Source organism: Lonchura striata, chromosome 8 (assembly GCF_046129695.1).
Source record: "Lonchura striata isolate bLonStr1 chromosome 8, bLonStr1.mat, whole genome shotgun sequence".
Taxonomy (NCBI): domain Eukaryota; kingdom Metazoa; phylum Chordata; class Aves; order Passeriformes; family Estrildidae; genus Lonchura; species Lonchura striata.
The window spans coordinates 9,330,776-9,352,989 of record NC_134610.1 but is presented as its reverse complement, the minus strand read 5'-3'; the positions used below and the strand labels follow the sequence as shown (position 1 = coordinate 9,352,989).

The window sequence follows — 22,214 nt, the reverse complement described above, 5'->3', positions numbered from 1 at the left end:
AGCATAGCAAAATTCCAAGGACAGCTTCTGAAGGTTAAGCAGCTCTCTGTCTTTCTCCTAAAACATGCAATTTAGAGGAGCCCAAGTCATGGGCATGACAGTTCAAAGCAGACCAGTAAGAAAATTTGGAACTCTTTTCAATTCCCTGCCTTTAATGTTTGTCAATCTCTCAGTGCAGAACTGGTTGGATTCCCCAGTTCAGCAAGACACCTAAAAACATGTTCAACCACATACATCAACATGAATCCAGTGTCAGCAGAACAAAGCCTGGGAACAATTTTATTCTTTTCAGTGGAATACAAATGGTTTTGCTTGGTTATGAAGAAACAGCCTCTCTGGGAGATGGGCTTTAGCCAAGCAATTCTGCTGGACAAACTACACACCATTTGGAAACACAGCCCTACAGAGCACTAGTGCTGGCTATTTGCCTATGACTAGTACAGATTATTTCAGGGGTCCAGGGTCCTACACAAATCCTAGATGAAGAAGGAAGAAAAAGATTGTGAAAGAAAAGAACCCCTGAGAAGCTACTTTGCAGTGAGTCAAACAAAGGTTTGCTAATTCAAGCAAAAAGAGCTGCCAGATTTGAGTTGCCCCTGAATTACCAACAGACCTGGGGCAAGCAAATGCCCTTCCTTTGCAGGAGTGGCAGGGAGGGAATCACATCAAAACTTTGCCAGACAAAAATAAACTCCTGTGAGTTTGCCTGGGGTTTCTAATTTTACACACTGCTTTGTTAATGACTGGACAGGGATCAGAGCACCTGAATCCTTTAAATACACTCACCTCATGCAGCTTTTCTTGGTCGTTTACTAGTGAAAGCCACTCCAGCTTTAGATGCAAGTGTCCACTTGTTGTCTTACTTAAGGGAAACCACTACATGGAGATAACAAAGAGCAACTTGAGAACTGACAGGCAGAGGAGCTTTTACATATGTGGTACAGACTCTGAGCCTTATACACAATAGACAATACGAATTTTATTCTGAGCACCTTAGCTTGCATTTTTGACACTTAAATTGTAGCACGTTCACCTACTTAGGTACAAGGCAGAAGAAAATTAAAATAAGGTGCCCATAAACAGGCAAAGAATGTGGATATTTCCAACCAGTAGCAGCACCAGACAGGCACCCTGGCATTGTTTGTAGAGTGCTGAGCTGCAGGATGAACCACAGTAAGGTCAGATCATTTCTTCCCTCAGCAAACAGGCTTCACCAAACTTTATCTGCAGCTTTGTACAAAACATTTGGTACACACGGGACACAAGGTATCAACAAGATACCCCACTGCTGGCTCAGCATAACCTCAGGGCTCTCTGGAGTTACTAGCCTGGTTGTAAAAATTTGTGTAGTGGCTACTTTGGTATTATCTTTTTGTGAAAATACCACAGTGCAAGTGTGCAAGGAAGCTTTAAGTACAAAGAAACACTGTAGTAGCAGAGGAGAAGCACAAATGAGTGCATGTAGGCATACATCACCAGTCACATTTAGAAATAAGCTGGGATCTTTACCTCATCAACAGTTCTGTCATTCATTACATCCACTAGGCTTATCAGCAAGCTGAAAGGAAAAAAGCAAACATTTCAATATTGAGGTATACAGCATAAACCACCAAAAAAAAGCCCACTCTCAAGTCTGTTCCAAATAACAACTTCTCCACATCAACTCTGTATGTGTGTGCAGGAACACACTTATACTCCTGAAGTCTCCCCCTTGAAATATTTCCAAAACTAAAATAAACTTGAAGTAAATCTCAACTAACTATCACTTCTAATGGCTTCCCAGGATTCCCTGCAGGAATGTAACCTTGTTCAACATTAGCTGCACTAGGAACTACTTATGTGGTATTAATACCTGGGCAAAGGGAATCACTTCCAACAGTATTAAATTTCCAGTATGGGCAATTCAGGTGTCCTACAGCAGAAGCTACTGGATCCTGATCAAAGGTCTTGCAAATTTACCTGCCCATAAAGTCATCTTTATCTGGATCTTCATCATACAAATCCACTTCTAAGTCCTGACCAGGCACTTCATGAACAACAAACTGGAGGAGAAAGAGGCATTGATGAAAATTAAAAAGCATTCACATACACATATTCAGGCTCAGGCTGTGGACAAGAACATGACACTTGACAACTGCCTAACACATTAAGGACATTCCCTGTTCTTTCTTATGGTTAAATGCATAACAATTGATTATAGGCGAAAATGTTTCACATTGTTTGCTTGTTTTTGAGCTACAAGTTAAACTCCTCAAACTGGTATCTCTAATAAGCAGAGAGGAACTAATGCTAGAGCAGCCTGCAGCTGCACAGATTGATGCACTGATTGATATTTAAAGCAATGCTTTGCACCTCCTCCAAAAACCAACACATGCAAATCAGATCAACCTGAATGACATTTCAAGTTTACTATGTAAATTTGAACTTGGTTAAGGGACACAAATGCCTCAACCAAGAAACAAGGAAGTCCACCTGCCCCAGTGCAATCAGCTAAGAGAAGGTCCTGCAAGCACAGGGATGTAAATAGCTGTGTATCCTACAGATGGAAAGATCAAAAGATTCAGTACCTCAAACGTCTCATTCCAAATGGGATTAAGATCTCGGGAGACTGTTTTGCTTCGATACTGCACAGTGCCAACGCGGAGGAGAGCGTACGGGTCAGACTTCCCCCTGATGGCACCAAGGAAATTGTCTTTCTGGACAAGGTTTTCAGCTTCTAACAGATGAACCCTTATTACTCCCTGGATAAAATAAGATACAGAATTGGTCATGAAAATGCAATCTTTGGATAATTATAATATGCTGCCTCCTAAAACTGTTTATTTCAGGCAGCAAGGGTAGTCACCATGACAGTTCTGCAAAGGCACATAGTTTGATTCAGTACATTTCCAATGACAGTTGCAATAAAGCACTTTTTCCAGCATTTGCCTAGCAGGGAAAAAAAGCCCCCTTAAAGAGATATAAAATTCAATCTAGATAACTATATAGGAAATATTATTTGATTTATTTTTAAATCAGAAATATACATTTGCACACAGCATTACAGCCACAGTCAAATCAAGTGTAAAGATCAACTCACACTGACTGAAGGAGGAATTAAGCACTCACTGGAAGGTTCTTATTTTATTACACAGGAGCCATTCCACTTCACTTTAGTGATGCAAGTTTGCAACAGGGAACATGCCTTTGTCACTCATTTATATTTATCCTCATTAGTAAGTGTATTAGGTATTTGATGGATGAAGGAGATTGAAGACCTGGATATGTTGAGTATTTAGGAATTTTTTTTTACTGTAGAAAAGATATGTCATCCTCCAATTTCCCTATTTACACCTCTTCACAGCATTAGTAAAAATATTAACTAGCATGACACTCACTGCTTATTTGCATGTACCACAGATCTGCAGTTACAGACTAAAGGTTTAATTGGTAAATGAGCTCCGAGTACAAAGGGACTCCTTAGGACATGCAGAGAGGGGAGGAACTCCCACTGCCCATGTTTCTCCATCCCAAATTATGAACTATCCAACACTGCTTTTATATTTCTGAAATACTACCTACTGAAAGCCCAAAATTCAGGTTGAAAGAGCTGATGCAGCATCCAAAGACATTAAGCTTGGATGCACCTACATGGTGGCAGCTGCACACTTAGGTAGATAAACACCATGTCACTGAAAAAACAACTCACCTGGGGGACAGGGAACCTCAAGTGGGCAATGTTCATGTTCTTTTTCAGAGGCACTGTGATCCTGTTGGGTAGAACCAGCCGTGCAGCAATGAAGTCTTGAATTAGTGAGTCTGACATTACACTGCAGGTGGGGGAAAAAAGGCAACCTCAATCTCAACAATCAGTCACAACTCAGAATGGAAAAGTGAGGGACAGCAGAAGAAATGGGCATTGCAAAGTGAGTGGTGTGGCCTAGCTCCCCCCAAAGTATTGTCAAGCATTAGAACAGGACACCCAGGGAAATGGTTGAGTCACCATCCCTGGAAGCATTGAAAAGACCTGTAAAAATGCTTAGGAACACAGTTTAGTGATGGGCTTGGCAGTGTTAGCTTAATGGTTGGACTTGGTGATCTATAAAGATATTTTCCAAAGTTTATGATTGTATGAAAGAGCTGCAGAGTGGCCATTCAACTTCAATTGAGTGGTGCAGGTTTGCAATATGGAGCATCCCTGTTGCAGGATGTGAATTTGGCTCATCCTTGTAAATGATGAATGGGAGCTTAAGCTGTGTGAAATCTTCATGCACACACCCAAACATGTAAAGCTCAAGTGCCTTCTGGGTTTCCTTAGGAATGATACCAGAGATGGACAAGGGGAGAGGGGAATCAGGAAGTTTCAGCATTTTACAGGGGGCTCAAGACCTTGAGCTAGTCTGTTTTCAGACTTAGAAATGGCCACAGCAGACATTGCTGCCTACCCTTGGCCACCTGCTGAGACCTTTTCACAAAACTGAGGTAGAGAGATACATTAATAATAAAAAAAAACCAAAAACCAAAAAACAAAAAAACAACCCAAACAAACAAACAAACAAAGCCAAGCTCATTTCCCAGATGGGGTTCTGGATCTTGGCAGAATTTGCACTAAGAAGGAAAATTTTTTTTTAAGTAACTGGAGATCACATTGGCTGAATTGAAAGCACTATTTTGGAGTTCAAGGAACTTTCCAGGCTAATTACAACTTGCACATTTTTAGCTTTTCAGTTCAAATCTTTGCTTTACAGCTGCTCTTTCTGTACAGCAGTTACAAGAAGTATATGGCTATCACAGATGTCCTCTCAAGTACTCTCCAGGTGATTAATGAGAGGATTTCAACACATCACTACAACCTGGCATGAGCAAAAAACAATATTAAGAGGAAAACCCAAGAGCACCAATTATCTGAAAGACTCATTCTCTTGCTAGAGCTAGTGCTTAAAAGGGTATGACTGCGTAACAAAATTGTCCCAATTCACAGAGGAGGCTGGATTCACACATAAAGAACATAAGGAAAGTCTTCTACTCCAAATAGCAAACCAGGAACCTTGGTCAGGCTCTTGGTTTTCCTGTAAAAAAAAAAAAAAAACCCACAGGAATGTCACAGAATTGTCCCCTCTCTCAAGTCTCAGGGTACACCCAACTAAACACAGTTTGTATGTGAGGACAGATGACTGCATCCAGTTTCTTTGCTATCTTAAGCGAACCAAATTCATTTGACAGGGAGGGCTCTTGTTCAACCTGTACTTCAGCCCAGTCATGGTCAGGCATGCTTTGCTCCCAGTTTTCATTGCACTGCTGAGGAACTAGCAAAGGTTTCTGTGTGCAAATCCCTGTGGGAGAAGCAGGCAGTAAAAATTTAGGACACCAAATTTGCACTTAATTATATGAGAGGCTGTAGGCTGGAACACCTACAGGCCTTCTCCCTGTAAGGATTAGGGAAACCAAGTTAGAAAAGAACAGATTAATCCCGCTGATAAAAACTGGAGCTCTCAGGCTAAACTGCAGGGCAAAAGGCCACTCAGGCCTCAAACTAAGAGAAAAAGGAAGCTTCCTCTCATTCAACATCAAAGGCATTCAGAGGATCTTTAATAAATAAACTGGCGCCTAAAGTAGCCAGACTCTTCCTATGAGTCTGCAAACCATGAGCTACAGGAGAGCAGAGAAGAACAGAAGTGTCTGCACTTGCAGTGAAAGGGAGAAAGGCAATGGCTGTGTAACCCCATGTATTTTCCTCTTGTGCAGCAGAATTTTTTCCTTACATAAAAGAACATGGACAAACTGAATCCCCAGTCTGGTGAAACAGTTTGAAACGATACTGAAACCTACTGAGATTTTCATCCTCGCTGTGCAAATTTTATGCATGTAGTACTAATCCAAGAGGCACTGGAGAAAAGCTACACCTAAAAGGTGAGCAGATTACATAGAAAGAGAACATTTTTCCTTATAAATCTGGTGCAGTTCTCTTTATCATGGACTGTACTTGAGTTTGTCAGAGGGACTGCAACTCTGTGATACCTTGCCTTTTTACAATTTACTGTAAATAAAAATAAGCAGACTGCCATTTCTGAACCTACTTCATCTACCTTTGCAAAACACTGGCACATGGGAAACAGGAAGGCTTGTTTTTTAGTTTATAAGTCATTGCTGTTTGTGGGATTTACTATATCCATCCTAAATGTAATGAAACAATTGAAACAGATTTGACAGAATGTAAAAAGAACCCTCCTCAGGTTTTGCCACAGCCAGATACAATGGGATGAACTTCTGCACAACAACTTGCATGCAATGCTCTCAACAACATCTTTGATGGTTACTCAAGAACTACATCCCAGCTTCCAGAGGTTTTTCAAAGAATAAAATAAAGCAAAGTAGACACTCACTTAATCCCTGGGACATCCAGAAGGTTGCTCATGCCTGCCCAGTTGATTTCCAAATGCTACAACAAGACCAGGGAGAAAATATTATACAGGTTTATTAAAATTTATTTCAAAAAAATGTAGTCTTTAAAAGGGAAATGCTTCTAGAACAAAGCCAGATATCCAAAGGAAGGAAAACCTACACCACCAATTGCATCTGTACATTATAACCAACAGCTGGTATAAATTCCCTTATCTATTTTATCTGCCATCCTGAATTAAGGATATCACTGGAACTTAACCTGCAAGAAAGCAAGTCAGCATTCAGCCCTTAGCAATGGCCATTGGCAGATGTCCTGGGATCATGAAGGAAATTCAGCAACTCTAGTAAGACTTTGAAGTTTTCTTATCCTTTAACTTTAGGGGTTGGCCTATGCCCTGAGGCAGAGGGATTTACAAATACCACTGGTTTCAGGAGACTGTATTCCTATTTGTACAATAAACAAAAAGAGGCTCTTTCATGTGCTAAAATAATGCTGCTACATCTAAACACAAAATCACCTCATTCAAGATCAAAAATGTATGACTTTCATGAACTCAAGCAGAGCATAAACCACAAGCAAAGCTGTGTGCTGTAAGATAATGGCTTCTTACGAGACTAGAAGGTTTCTCATATTTTATTAAACCACAATTGAGTACAAGGCACATGACCTTTAACAGGAAAGCTTTCAAAAGGCAACATGAATGGTCTCTAAAATGACTGCATTTAAAATCTGTGAATGGGAAGGTAGAGCAGCCAGAAACCTTGGAGAAACAGCTCCTGTGCTGCCATTCTTAGAGTGAAGCGAGTAACTAGGCACTACTACAAAGTATGGAGTGAATTAATTCATATCCTCCTGGAATTTAAGAAGGACACCGAACAATTAGAAATTTGTCATTTAAGCACCTGAACTGTGAGGTATTCACAGTCATGCAGCTTGGGTTATCAGTGATGGACAGCTTGTGTCACTCACTAAAGACAAAGAAGTCTGCAGAGAGCAGCTCGCTCCGGACTCACCGGTTTCTGCATGAAAAACAAGGTCACTGCTCCAACAAAAGGTGCATCGGTTAGGAGAGGTTCCAGGATCACCCGCAATGTCCCATACAACTGCAGACAGAATGGGAAAGTTCAGGGTTAAGGTATTCTCGTGATGCAGCTTCAAAACTGTGAGCTTTATAGAAATTCTACTTGAAGTAATTTTATTTATAATTTTATAACAAAAAACTTTCCCCCCCAAACCATTGCTACTGATATCAGGCAATGCTTTCTGTGTTTGTGGAGTCTCTCTGCAATCCTGCCACACAATGGAGCCATTTGTCTATTAGCTTTCAACATTCCAAGAACAGGCTCTTGGTCCAATTTATGAACTTCATGGTTCTTCTGAAGCTCTCTGCCAACACTGTGTGCTCCTCTGAGCTCCAGTGGCAGCTGCTGGCCCACACATACTCAATGCTCCAGCACTGACCCTGTTTAAGAGTCACTCTGTGAAGCTTAAAAGTGGCATTTAAGTGCTTTCCATGGAAGGCCTCATTTCCCCAGCCAAGAACAAGGAGATAAAGCCAATCATTCTAAGCCTGATAGTTGCTGTTTCCCAGTTAAGTGTCATGACCTCCCCACTGGGAGGTGCTACCTCCTGCCCCACACAGCCTGGAACAGACAATGCACGCACCTGTACACCTTTCACGCCAAGATTAAATTTCGATATGTCCATGTGAATCTCACAGTCCCCTATGTAACTGAAAGAAAATTCTCACATTATTCCACAGTTTGCAATAGTCCCATGAGAAATTTGGGGCTGTACAGAGTAAAAATGAAATCAGTTTAAGGATTGACACATGATCCCACAGGCAGAGATGGACTTTAAAGTGACTGAAAAAGGGAAGTTGAACAAAGGTCAGATCTTTCACAAGAGAAACCTTGCAGTCAGCTGGGATATTGATGTACCTGTAAAACATTGAAGCAACAGCTGTACTTCCAGGTTACTTTTTCATTCTTAAGACTGGGGATTGGCTGAAGCAAGCTTGCTCCAAGAAGGGGACCAAGATGCTCACTCAAAATTCAAGGTCAGAGCAATTGCCCTCTTACTCCCTTCTCTGCCAAAAACCTGATCCCACCCCACAACCTGGTGACCCAGGTCCCAAGCTGGTGCAGAGCTATCCTGCCTTTACCTATGGGGTTCCCACCTTGCCCACACCCAAAAAGCCCATAGCTCAACCTTGCCAACAACCCAAAAACCCACTTGAAGAACAAATTTATCACTAAAAATAACCTAGTTTCCTTGAGGCTGAATTCAAAGACAACTCCTTAGATCAGATTTTGGTCAGTTGCCATGGAGAACATCAGCCTTCAAAAATAAAGCAAACACTGAATGCAGTACTTGACAATTTGGAAAGCACCTTAGACTTTTATTAAAGTACAAACATCACCTTATGCAGAAACCAGCAGCCACTCCCCAGGGAGCAGAACCTTGCAGATCTGTTGATGCCTCTGGCAGAAAACAATTGAAGGGAGCTACCAAGTTCTCTTTCAGCCCCCTGAGAAATAGCTCTGGCTGCAGACACACAAACACCCTGCAGGTAAAGCAGGGTGTAAAGGTACTGCAGCAGTGAATGTGCTGTGCTTGCTGCCTGCATGCATAACTTCACTCCATAATCAAAGGAAAAGGGCAAGAGTTCTGCTCTGACCACACTTATATGGCAAATAGTGCTGCAGTTGCCACAAATTCAAACTATAATTTGCACATAAGCAGATTCCCTCCCACCCCAGAAAACCTGCCAAGAATGTGCAACTCTGTGAATTTGCCTCCACTTTTGCAAACAAAGTTCTTTGTATATTTGTTTACAGATAGTCACCTAACAGAATTTTAGGAGCTCATAACACACAGAATAAATCCTTTAATGTTAGAGCATTCTCATTTCTTCTTTCCAACCTCATAAACTATGCTGAAATTAACACAATCTTTCTTAAAAGCTAGTGACATAATTAAACTTATTTTATGTTTGTTAACGTCTACAATTTTGACATTATCTTAGAGGTCATTACAGTGGGTGCTAATAGAGCATTGTTACAATAAAATTCTGAATGAGAAGCCAAAATTAGTTCCTTAATTTGCAGAAATTAATCCAAGAGGATTAAATTTGGCTTTTGTAAGTGTCTAACACAACACAAGTAAGAGCCGTGGTGTTTTACAGTCTTTCTACCTTTCTACAGTCAGAAACTTCCCACTCAGTTCTAGATGTCTCTTTTTTTCCAGTAAAGATGTCAGAGAAGTCTTACCAGAGCCTGAGCTTTTAATTAGCCTTATGTCTGCTTCATAGGTATCAATCCCTGCCAGGGTGCTTGGTAGGAAGGATCAACTCTTTGTTCATTAGTTATTCCTCATTTCCAGTCCCAGCTGCTCTTGCTTCCATCTGCTCCTCTGTGCAGCATAACCTTGCTGTGCTCTCTGCTGTCCTGCCCCAGAGCACACCTGAGCCAAACTCAAGCCTTGAGACTTAAAAGGCTGAGGCTGAGCCCCTCCACCCTACACAGGACTGTGCTTTACCCACTCATGGAGGTTGGAAGAATTACCTTTTTTCTCTCCTACAGCATCTGTTGCACAAGATGATGCAGATATGCCTGTGCTGTGGATGAGAACCCTGCTCAAGTGCACATATCTGTGTCTCTTCTTTACTTGGCTGGAAAAGCTGGGGCCAGTGCTTATGATACAAAGGCAATCCACTGGCTGAAGGCAGGGTTGCTAGCAGAACTGGCAAGTTTAATTAACCTGGATGTCTGCATGTCCTGTTAGAAAAAATCCAGGCAACTCCCTGCCTGTAAAGTAACTGCCCAGAGGCTCCATCTTCTCATGGCCCCCCATGCTGAAAGCCCCCTTTGGCCCAGCCTTCTCAAGTGCTTTGTAACACAGACTATGCTTAGTCTGCCTTTGGACTTGGGAGATGAACACGCAGACTTACACAAAGTAGAGAGATAAGAAAATGTAACCAGGCAACAGAGGGTATGCTAAAAGCCAGATCACCTCTGCCTTTCCCCCCTCCCTGTCCAGCCAGCCTTCTGGGGGCAGGTGTCCCTTTTTGTTCAAGACTGACCAGTTTCCAAAATGCTTTCAGTTTCTTCTAAGAGCCTACAAACTTAGTTATCCCAAACGCCACTAAAGCTCGAAGTATTGTTGCACATTTTTTACCTCTTTCATCAGACAGAGACTGTCTTTCCAGTTCTCAAAATTTGACAGGAAGTCAGAGATTCTCTTCTAAGAGTAAATTGCAATCAATGAATTTTTACACATGCCAATTATTAAACTATTCTCCTTTGACATCTCATGTACTGTAAGTTCCACAGAAGATCATGCAAAAGAAAATTCAGAACATTTCCAATGAAAAATGCTTGTGAATACTAAATCACATTAATTAAATAGGAAGAAAAGGTGTTTTTCAGGGAGGTAATAGTGCCTTCAAACACTTGGAAACTGATTATTATTGCCTATGATTATATGGCTATGCAGCAGCCCAGGCAGCTGCAAAATTAGTGAAAAGGAAAGCAGCTGTAGGAAGTTAAGTGGCTGCATTTGGACAATTCCCACTTTGATAAATGGAGTATGTGGTCCTTTTGCATGGGACAAAGTCAAGACTATTATAGGACAGTGCTCTACATAACCATTCCCAATGCTCTGATGCTACAGACATGTATGCTGCTGTTAACAGATTTAAGCAAAGCAGCTTCTCAAGTTCTTTTGGTAATTTCATGCAGTGCCAGGTCTCCTGCATCCCTGACTCTATTGACAACTACAGCCCATACAAATAAGGGACCTCTAAGTGCTATTTTTCACACTTCCCAAAGCAAAGGATGCAATTTGTGATACTACAAACTTAGCACACAGGATAGGAAGCTGCTCTTCACATAGCCCATAGAACTGAACCACGGTATTCTCTGCTGCATCATGTTGGTGAGATCAGGAGTACAAGGTGAAACAAAGCCCTTCATGGATCACATGTTTGTGAGTGGCTAATAAACTATACAAATGGTTCCATACAGACTATAAAGGAAGGGTAAGAAGGAAAGATTTTTTTTCTACTCCTACCCTCTTCCTGTATTTTCTCCATGTCAAATCAAAGACTCTCTAGTTGCCTTCTTGATAAAACTAGAGCAAAAAAACATCTGTCCTCCTGTACTATTGTGAGACTGAAAGCAGGAAGTATTTAGAAAGCACTGAAACCTAACCCAAGAGTCACTGTGGTGCCAGCACAGCACAGTGCATCCCAAAGGCACCCACAGCATTTCACTCTCTTCTCCAGTGCTGTGATGCCAGCACACAGCCCTGTAAACAGATCAGTCATTTAAGCCTCAACATCAGTGACCAAGAGGTAGAGTGAAGGGCAGCCTCACACTTGGGCAACTCAACTCCATCTCCTCTAAGTAGCAAAAAAATCTGTTCTATTGGTAATCCAGAAAAAGGCAGATAAATAATAGCACCAATCATAGATTTGCGTCTCCCTGTTCCTGAAAGCAACACAGAGTCTCCTGCAGACACTGCAGGATGCACAGTACAGCTTAGTTGTAGACATTGATGTTAATGTATGAACACAATGAAGCTGAGGTCTTAATGCAGCCCTAGAGAAGAGACCCCCACCAGAGAGGCAAGGCAAACCCCACACTCCTGCATGAATTATACTGGGGTTATCAGATGGCATTAGCTTGGGTTAGGTTATAAGCATCAGCATGAGGAACAGAAGTGCTTGGCCAGTTTGGAGATGTTAATGGGTCTGGCAGAGGACAGGAATGTGGAGGTGGGGGAATCCCTCTGCAGAGGACTGGCAAAAGACAGTGAAAATGAGCATGTGGAGAAGCAGTTTATCAGAGAACAGCAGCAACCTTCTACAAGGCATCAGATCAACCTTAAAAGGCATCAGATCTCTCAGTGTCAACATGGAAAGCACAAATAATTTGCCAAAGGCCCTAACACTGACCTGGGTATTGCAACAACAGGCCTGAAACACCTGACTGAAAATCAAGCTTGTGAATTTACAGGGAGCAATGATGCCCTGCCAGGGCTGGGGACGCTGCCAAGCCACTGCCACATTTAAGCACCAGGCACAGTTCTGAGGAGCTCTGTGCTGTTGCCAAGACCATCTGTAATTTCACAGGTTTTTGCTGGCACTACCACGAAAAGCCACTTACATTAGGCAGCTAAGTCATCCACTAAACTTACAGAGCTACAGCAGCATGCAAGTGGTAATTCCCCCAGCAGTTCCATTCTCCAGGGCTAAACCAGGAGAGAGTTTAGCTCTGCAATGGCCCTGATGTTAACAAAACATACAAGCTCATTCAAAACAGCCTGGGAGGTATTAAATGTTTTATCAAATTTTGTTGTTGTTGTTAATAGAGCTAGAGGCAGTATTCTGCTCAGAGAATAGCTGTAATCAAAAAAGCAAATGTGTTGGATGGCACATAGAACAAATGATTACTAAAACAGGAGTAATCTAGGGGAAGGAATTAAAAAATAAATAGTGCAAGTAGTTCTGGAAGAACTGGAGAGGTTGGACTAATGAGAAACCACAGTGGGCAAGATAGATGGAGCACCTGAGAACCTTCCTGAGAACAGGAAATGTTGGGAAGGATGAACAAGGAAACAGTTTGAAAACTTGGGTTCTCACTGCCATCAATGGCAAAGCCAAGGGACACATTCTTATACCCATGGCAGCAATGATGGGCCAGGGCAGGTAACACTTAGAGCTCTGCAGGCTATTTCTGGTCTAGAGGCTGATGCACATTTCACTTCTGTAACTCCTGAGGACATACAACTAGGAGACAGATTATCTCATACCATTCTAGGCTAATCTTAGTACACCATGCCCAGTCCAGCAGGACACATACACAGGCAGTAAGTTAAGAACCATCAACATAATCAATGATGCAACATTACCAGATCTGCAGGTCCAGGGTAACTTGTCTTCTATCAATTTCTTTGGTGTAGGCTTTTATTCCATTAATTCTAGGGCACTGAAATAGACACAAACAACATAGTCAACATCTATCAAGCTAAGCAGAAGTGAAAAGTCCTACTCACTTTGATGAATTTGAATACAGAAGGATTAATTAAATACTTTGCAAAACTGCATGTAAAATATGAGTATACAACACTAATTTTTTTTTCTTTAAAGACAGAACAGCCTTGGAAATCCTCAAACACAGGGCTAGTTGCAAGTAGCCCTAGGCCATCCTGCAAGCCTTAGAGAGCACTGAAAATTTCTTTTGTAAGGGTACAACATAAATAAATATGGATATGCTCCTTTTTTTTCCTATCTGCAGTCCCAGGATACTGACAGCAAGTGGGAAGAGATGTGTGTTTTTCCTGTATGATCCTTCCTTCATGGTGAAGATGCTGATATCAACATGAGGAGGGAGCCAAGCTGTTACAGAGATGAACATCTCACTCCCCTTGCACCTGAACTTTTCAGACAAGAGTGAACCACAAGCGTTACAAGAGATTCCCACTACCTTCTCGCCGAAGTGGATCTTGGTAAAGGTGCATGTTTTCAGATGTACGTTCTTTGCTCTGATTTTTGGTTCAAGAACTTCTTTAAATGTTTTTTCCATGATTGTTCCAAAATATGGCCAAGCCTGTACAAGCACCTAAAGAACAGCAAAAGCAGGAACACACTGAAGATTCTTTGAGTAAGACACCTTTTGCTGAGAAAAAGACACACCCATTAGAGAACCCTGGATATTAATATCTGTCCTTTTAAAACACCAAATCTGCTCTTAAGTCATCCTTATGGAAGGATCCATCCCTGTTTCTCAGAACTGGAACTTTTTCAGGAATGGAAGGGTGAGTTTTCAGCACCATAGAGGCCGCTTCTATCCACAGGAGCCAACAAAGCCCACGGTTAAATTTCTAAAGTACTATAGTCCCTAATTACTCTGAAGTGTCACAGTGTTCCCTGGAGTTAGGTTTATTTAGAGAGGATTGAGATGAGCTTTTATACAAAAAAGAAAATTTGCTAAAAAAAACCACCAATAAAGAAGATAGTCACTGGATGCTAATTTGCAAGTTCAGCTGTTTTGCTTAGAGAGGTTGACCACACCTGCTAATGGAAGCATTTGCCTCAGTGCTCTCTGGGAACCTTTCTGGAAAGAGGAGCCACCACTATGTTTGTTAAAATAATAACAATACCATACACATGTATGTATCCATATATGCAGACAAACACTTGCCTCTTCTTTTTAGTTTCAGAATGAAGTGTTATTGAATTTGTCAAACTTGTATCAACCAGGCTCACATTGGCTCTCAACCTCAGTAGCAACCCCACACTTAAGTGACTCCATACTTCAGTACAGACACTGATACGATTGAACTGCACTCTAATACTTTGATAGCTTTCTCAGAGGTGTCCCACAGAATTTGGATGGGAGGGATGCAGCTCAGAGCAGGTGGCCTCACCAGCTGGAGTTCAGAGCTCCTCACCTTGTTAAGCCACTCCACTCGTTCAACATCAGGGAAATGAACCTGGATGCAAAGAAAAACAAAGTGAGTGCCACGTACCATCTGTTTGAGCACACTGCCACACATGCAAAAGATAGGATGGAGTGTGGAACAATTGTTAGAGTAAGCTGAGATCCCTCTGCCTTCATTCTTTATAATTTACTACCTCCTTGAAAAATTGTAAAATTCAAAGAAGCCAGTAAAGAATAGTAAAAGGCAAAAAACCCCATGTGCACTGCTGCATCAGTATGCCTCTGGGCACATTTACATGATTCAAGCAAGTGTCACATCCTGTTCATGATGTAAAGCAGCATTAGATTTCTCATCCTTCTCTTTGTCATGCCTTGGGAAGCCACGAGAACCTACTTCCCTTTAAGATCATGAGCTGTGCTGGACCTGTTTCCTGGATTCACTCGCCTCAACCAGGACACCCCACCTTGGAAAACAACCACCTGCTTCGGAAACTCAATTTGTTGGTTGTGGCAGCATTTCTCCACTAATATCACCATGGTGCCAATGGTTTCAGGGAAAAGAAGCCCTGTGTTCAAGCCTATTAGCATACACTATCACCTGTAACACTCCAGTGTTTTCACCTCTCAGAGCTTTTTAAGATGGTAGGGAGAAATTAAAATGAAATAGTCACTTATACATCATGTTTTCAAGTTGGACACACCAAATGCCAACAAGAAGTGATGACTTGCTTAATCACCATCAGGACAACTGGGTATGAGACGACTCTCAAGTAACTGACCTCTCAGACCCCAGCAAGAAGCTGCTGAGTGAAGAGTTACAACCACCTTACTACAATCACACATTAAAGCCTTATGGATGTGGTATTTGCAGCTGGTGTTACAAACTGCTAGCAGGTTACTGCAGAAGGGAAGGACACTGCAGCAGCTTCTCAGAATAGCCATTAGAGCACCTGAATACAAAGGGAATCTGACTATCATCTAGCCTGATAATAGTTATTGGGTAGGACAATACCTCCTCTTACAAGAGCTGTGAATTACACTTTTCAGGCAAAGCCTTACTGTCCATCAGCTTTCAGAGAGGTGCTCAGAGACGTTTGGATGGAATGGACAGTAGCCTGTTTTTTAATACAGCTTCATATATGATTGAAAAGCCAATTTTCCTTGCTCACATAATGCTTTAAATGATCTCATTAAAAAACCCCAAAGTAATATTACCATTTTCTTTATAAGAAAATTCTTTTGATACTCTAAATAGCAACTTTTCCATTAAAACAGACAATAGAAGTCCACTGAAATGCCAGCCTTCACATGATGAAGTGAGAACTCAGCACCAGAAGGGACAATCAACACAAACTGATGCTGACATTTTGCTGTGAGGCAGACTATGTGAAGCAGGGGACCTCCACCTGCCAGCCTTTCATCTTCCACCATCTAAAGGTTCTCCATCAGGTCACATAAATCCTGGGTTCTCAGCTCCAATGTAATTGCCAAGCACCATCATCCTGCAGCACTTGGGTCACACCCTGAGATAAGATGTAGGAAGGACAGAGCAGAGATGGAAGCAGCATGCTGAGCTTGTTCTTCAGAGCACCTTACAGACAGGAGAGGGATGTGACCCAAAAGAAAGGACAGGACAACAGTTAGGCTACCCCTTCCTAGTGAGAAAGTCACAGCCCATATGTGCAAGGGAGAAATGTGGGGCATTATAAACCAATAAAGTTGTCTGGGATTATTCACTAGAGGCAAGGCTCCTAGAGACTTGAAACAGCACAAAGAGGCATTAGGAAAGAGGCAAAAACCAGGAGAATGAGGCTGTAGGTGGACCCACCTTAAGAAAAAGTAAAATTGAATTTATTATTTGTGCCCAAACCACCAACAACCCACAGCAAACCCCCAAAGCAACTGTAATGAATCACACTGCACTGTGTCACACCTCAGATGCTGTGATAGCAGACATTTGTACACAAATGTACAGATGCATTTCCACCTCACCTGACATCCCCTCATTCAGGTGTCTGCAACTCAGCTCCCATGCTGGCACTTGGTGCCTCAGTTTCCTCTGACAGATGGAAGGAATGGCACTGCTGGAGCTCAAAGGCTGGGACCAAAGACCACCAGGGGCTCCTGGGCTGACACTAAATGGGCTCTTCTTGCAGAGAACACCACCAAAACTGGCTGATGACATGACTGGTGAAAACCAGCTTTCTGCCCTTTATGACAGGCCACCAAATTTCAGTGGGTTCTCAATACCAAAGTTCAGCTCCACTCAATGGTATGAACTAAATGAGCAGTTCTGTGAGGCAGCAGAGCTTGGTATCCAGGTGTTGCAACTGCATTATCCACTGAGTAGTAAGACAGAAGCTCTTACTTCTAGCAAGTCCTTTCCTACCCATGGTTTATCCCCATAACATGAATGCTAGCTAGCATGTCACATGGCTAGTTCAGCCCAGTGACACCACCAAGCTCTCTTCTTGACTCAACCATTTATTCCAAGAATTTAACATAGTCTAATACGTTTTGAAAATAAAACCATCTGTAGTTCCATACTTCTGAACCATGTGCTCTGGATTTCAGACTTCTGGCCCTTCCCAGTAGTGGGAGCCCTGCCAGCAAGGTCTTACCCCGAGTTTGTCATCAGTACAGCACAGGTAGGAGGAGCCCAAAACACTTCTTGCTAAGCCCAGAATCAGACACCAAGAGCTGCCAAAATTAATACTAACACAGAGTAAGACTTAATCCCATAGCCTTGGGCAAGTCCCACTATCAGAATCAGTTTTACCCATCTACAAAAACAGGCATACTTCTTGCCAAAGTTTAAGGAATGCAGTAAAAATTACTTATCATTTGAAAAGAGCTTTGAAGATCAAAAACGCTAGGTAAGGGGCAATTACTAGCAAGTAAAGAAAATGTGTAAGCTGTGCATGACTGTACCTTGCCCTGGAGCAAACCACAGCAAGGATCACAGCAACAACAAAACCCATGTCTGACACAACAGCACCATTCTGTTCAAATACAACACAGCAATCTATCCATCAGGGTTTTGTTTTGTTTGTTTGGTTTTTTTCCTTGTTTGTTTGGTTGTTTTGGGTTTTGTTGGGGATTTTGGTGTTTTGTTCGTTTCTTTTTACAAAAATCCAGGATTTTTAGCTATTGATACAGGAGGAAAAAAAGAAGTGTAAACAAGGCTTTTCCATGAACAAGGACTTAAAAGGCAACATTTTAAAAGGACAGTTCTGTACCCAGTAGTATTTTGCCTAGTAAAAGGAGTTTAACATCAGGAAGAAACACAGCACACTTGGATTCTGCCATGTGCAGTCAGATAAACACTGGCAAAAGCAATATAGAGCAGTCACCACAACCCCAGGAGCTGGAATGAAGGTAGAAGCCTGGCTACCTCTGCTCTGAGCACAGCCTACTTGTACAGAAGTTATGCTAAAAGCTGCAAAGGCTGCAGTCAGAAGGTCTCAACTTTCCAAGCCATGGATCTGACCATGCCTGCCATGAGCAGATTTCCAGCCTGGTTTCCTGAGGAAGCACAGCCTGCCCACATACACTGTCTAGCACAAGAATGTGTCTATTCCAAACTCACTGACTGGTTTTAGCCAAGAAACTGGTGCTGCAAAACAATCCTGCAAATACACCAAAACAGACGGTTAAGTAGATTAGGGAAACCCTCCCAGCATCCCCCCTAAAGGAAAGACTGCATTCTGTATATCTCCTAACAACTGATACCAGGACTGAGGAGAACCTGAGCCAATTTAAAGAAGCCAATTCCTAGGGAGAACAATTTTTAACCAACATCAAAATCTATGATCGCTCTTAACTTTTCACTAGATGGATCCCCCTCATTTTATTACAGACCACATGAAGACACAAAGATTTATGAATCCTAAGACACTGCAATCATTTCACACCTTCAGAACCTGTCCTAAGATTACAACACTGCAAATCCAAGCCATGCTCCCCTTGAACTGTATTCCTACTGCCACCTCTGTGTGACAGGAGAGAAGAACTCGGTGGATAGTTTTAGAGCTCCCAACTGAAGGTCTACAAACACTGAAAGGCAAAAACAAAAGATAAAAGATAAAAAAGACAACACCACAGAGAATAAACTGAGTAGACATCAGGTGAGAATCGGCCTCCACGATGGGCACATGGAAGAAGCCGATTCGATAGAGGATGGGGGTGGAAGGAACATTAAAACTGGGGAGTCAAAAAGCATCAAGGACAAGTGGAGTGTAGAAGCAAACACCCAACTGATGAACAACAGTTACCACCATACAAAAGGAAAGGAAGTGGCAATATAGAAAAAACTAAAAGCACACCATGCAGCCCCTTTATCATTAGGTTCTACATCCTGCCTTCCAGGAGTAAGAGCCAAGAATTCACAAGTCACAAATCAGACCTATGAAAAGAGTCTGACTCTACCAGCTCTGTGAGCACATGCTGAGCAGTGGGAGATAGAAATGAGGTAGCCCTTAAACCTTCCCTTCTCCTGAAGGAGGCTGAACATTGTCAGACCCTAGGTGCTCCAGCCCCTGACCATCACAGTGGCCTCTGCTGCAGTCTCCCCATTTGCCCAAACCTCTCCTGGGTTGGGGCACAGAGTGCTCTCTGTGGAGCCTTGTGAAGGCCCAGTACAGGGCAATCAATAATGGACCACCATAATGAAGCCTGAAACTTTCAACCACAAAACCCAGTGGAACTTTTTGAATTTGTGTGCACTGTGGGGGCAAGCCTGATTTTTCAACAGTGACTAAGAAGCTCAATTTCTGGTTACAATGATTCAGGGCACTTGAGGATAAAACACAACACTGCTCTCACAGCATCAGGGCAAGAGCTGACACCACCACATTCATTAATGCCCTGAATTGTTGGTTTTTTTTTACGCTCTGTCAATACAAACAAGCAGAAACCTCATTCAGAGACAGAATTCTGTGCCTGGCAGAAGGGAACATGTGCAGGGAGCTGCATCAGCCCTGGCAGGAGACCCTGGCCTCACTCCTCAGAACTGCCAGCTGCCTTCATTTCCCACAGAATTAAGAAGAGCCAAGTGCTGTAGGCTATATAAAAGTTTGCTGACTATAAATGCCTCCATGCAACATTCTTTACAAGAAAAGCATTTCCCTACCAGTCCCTGACAGATTTTTAAATGCTAAGTAAATGATGATAAAAGAAAAAATATCGAAACACCTCATCATCCTTTCCATTAGCCAACCACAGCTGCCCAATAAATAACCCAAGACACAGAATAAAATGGCAGGCAGAAATTCTAGTTTCTTCACTTTAAAATGCAAAGTGACTAGAAACAAATGTGAACAACAAACAGGGGTTGGCCTTCCCTACCATCCAGAGGTGACTCCTTACAATTAAATATTTAGGTTTTTAGCAGGGTGAGAATATAATGTTTATATATTTTGTTTGTTTTCAAATGACACTAAAGGGGAAAAAATCTGTTGGATGAGAAGTGTAAAATTAAGTATCTTCAACAACGAAATACCTGCAATGCAACAACATGTATTTGAAGGAAGATGTCTCTGGTGATATAACAGTCTGTTTTACATACCCACTAACAGCACATCTCCTAACTTCTAGTTTAATCCTTGCTTTCCTGAGCAAGACTTAAAATCAAAGACGCTACTGCTCGGCCCAAGGCATCCCTGCCACCCCTTCGGTGCTCGCCCCGGGACACCCCGCTCTCAGCCCTGCTCCCTCGCCCGGAGCCGCCGGGACCCGCGGCATCCCCGGCGCGGCGGGATGCGGGGCAGAGCTCCTCACTCACCCAGGCGGGCAGGTGCCGGGCGGCCAGGCCCCGGCACACCGCCTCCCGCTCGTCCTCCAGCAGCGCGAAGGCGGCGGCCAGGCGGTCGCGCTTCCCCCGCCGGTTGAGTCCCCAGCAGAGCCACAGCGCCAGCGCCAGCAGCACCCAGCTGCCGCTCAGCCCCAGGTACCCCGCCAGGTACACGGGGCCGAGCCACAGCAGCGCCCGCGCCGCGGACGAGAGCAGCAGGCGCGGCAGCGCGGCGGGGCGCGGGGCCATGGCGACAGCCCGAGCCGGGGTGGCGACAGCCCGCGCCGGGGTCGCCCCTGCCGAGTGCGCTCGCCCCGCGCCGCCGCCGCGGCTCCTCCGCCCGCCCGGGCCGGCCCCGCCCCGCCGCGCCGCCCTCCCGGCCAGCCCGGTACCCCGGGGCGCTCCCGAGACGCTGCGGACACCCTGTGACCCATCGGCACGGCTGCATGTGGAACCACATGGGGCACACACCACCTGTTGGTTCTGGGCACTTGCTGCTTTCCGTCTTCCTTGGCACTCTCTTCTCGTCCTCTTTTGATTTTGATGGGGATGTTGTGGGTGTTTAGATTCTGAAATACTAATAATCATGGAAATCACTGAATCACAGAATCATCAAGGTTGAAAGAGACCTTTGAGATCAAGAAGTCCAACCATCAATCCAGCACTCTCACCCCTAGACCACAGGGAAGATTTTTTTCCGACATGTAATCTGAATCTCACCTGCCTCAGTTTGAGGCCATTGTCCTCTAGGCTTCTCACTGCAGGCACAGCAGAAGAGACTGATCCCCACCTCACTACAGCCTCCTGTCAGGTAATTGTGGAGAGTGATTAGGTCCCCCCTAAAGCTCCTCTAGACTCAGCTCCCTCAACCATTCCTTGTAAGACATGTTTTCTAAAAGACACGTTCTGAGAGGCTTTCCCCGCTCCTAGCAATATTAATTCTATACATGCCTTAACAGACAGGCTGTAATTGTACAGGTCTACACTGTGTTTTCCACTGCAGCTTCTCCTGGATCAGGAAAATGCCACTCTTTGTTCAGTGGATAAGTCTAGAACATCAGTGAATAATGCCAGCTTTTATTGTGTCCCTTTCTTGATACTGGTTGCACAAGATAACAAATGACGAGCCAGATAAAAACCTCCAAGAAAAAGAAGCTGACCATGACTGGGAGAATGAAGTTTGGTCTCTGCTTTGCTATGGAATTAGTATTTAATTATGGGTCAGTCAATAAATCAAACAACACCACAAATGATCCTCATTTGTTTGTTAATCATTGCACATGACTGCTCTGGGCTAGCAATCAGTTCAGGCATCTGAAAACTCAAATGCCTCACATTAGAGAAACTGTGCACCAGACATCTATTAACAGGTGCTTTTGCAAACAACCCTCCTAATCTTTCCCTACTGTCAAATGAGGATGACTGTGCTCTTCTTCCTGGGGATGTTGCAAAGATAAATCATTACGAAACACACTTAAGGAAGTGCTTCAGTACACAGTGGGAAGTAAATCTCTAGAACTTTCAAGAGGCTGCAAGGCAGATGGTATCAATAGATTCAAAAATGGATTAGGTACATTCTCAAGAAAAGGGCCCA

At 43.1% G+C, this 22,214-nt stretch overlaps 1 protein-coding gene across 1 annotated transcript in view; it reads right to left on the bottom strand.

Moving 5' to 3' along the window:
• ESYT3 (extended synaptotagmin 3) overlaps positions 1-20,869 on the bottom strand; it is a 31,308-nt gene extending 10,439 nt beyond the window's left edge. Inside the window, exons 1-12 of the mRNA XM_021548667.3 lie at positions 20,612-20,869; positions 14,840-14,881; positions 13,873-14,007; positions 13,298-13,374; positions 8,048-8,114; positions 7,396-7,485; positions 6,363-6,418; positions 3,689-3,809; positions 2,568-2,741; positions 1,960-2,042; positions 1,510-1,558; positions 787-876 (exon numbers count right to left, since the gene is read on the bottom strand). Of these exons, the coding sequence (XP_021404342.2) occupies positions 787-876; positions 1,510-1,558; positions 1,960-2,042; positions 2,568-2,741; positions 3,689-3,809; positions 6,363-6,418; positions 7,396-7,485; positions 8,048-8,114; positions 13,298-13,374; positions 13,873-14,007; positions 14,840-14,881; positions 20,612-20,869 (1,242 nt within the window). The remainder of the gene's footprint in view (positions 1-786; positions 877-1,509; positions 1,559-1,959; positions 2,043-2,567; positions 2,742-3,688; positions 3,810-6,362; positions 6,419-7,395; positions 7,486-8,047; positions 8,115-13,297; positions 13,375-13,872; positions 14,008-14,839; positions 14,882-20,611) is intronic.
• Positions 20,870-22,214: the final 1,345 nt, after the last annotated feature.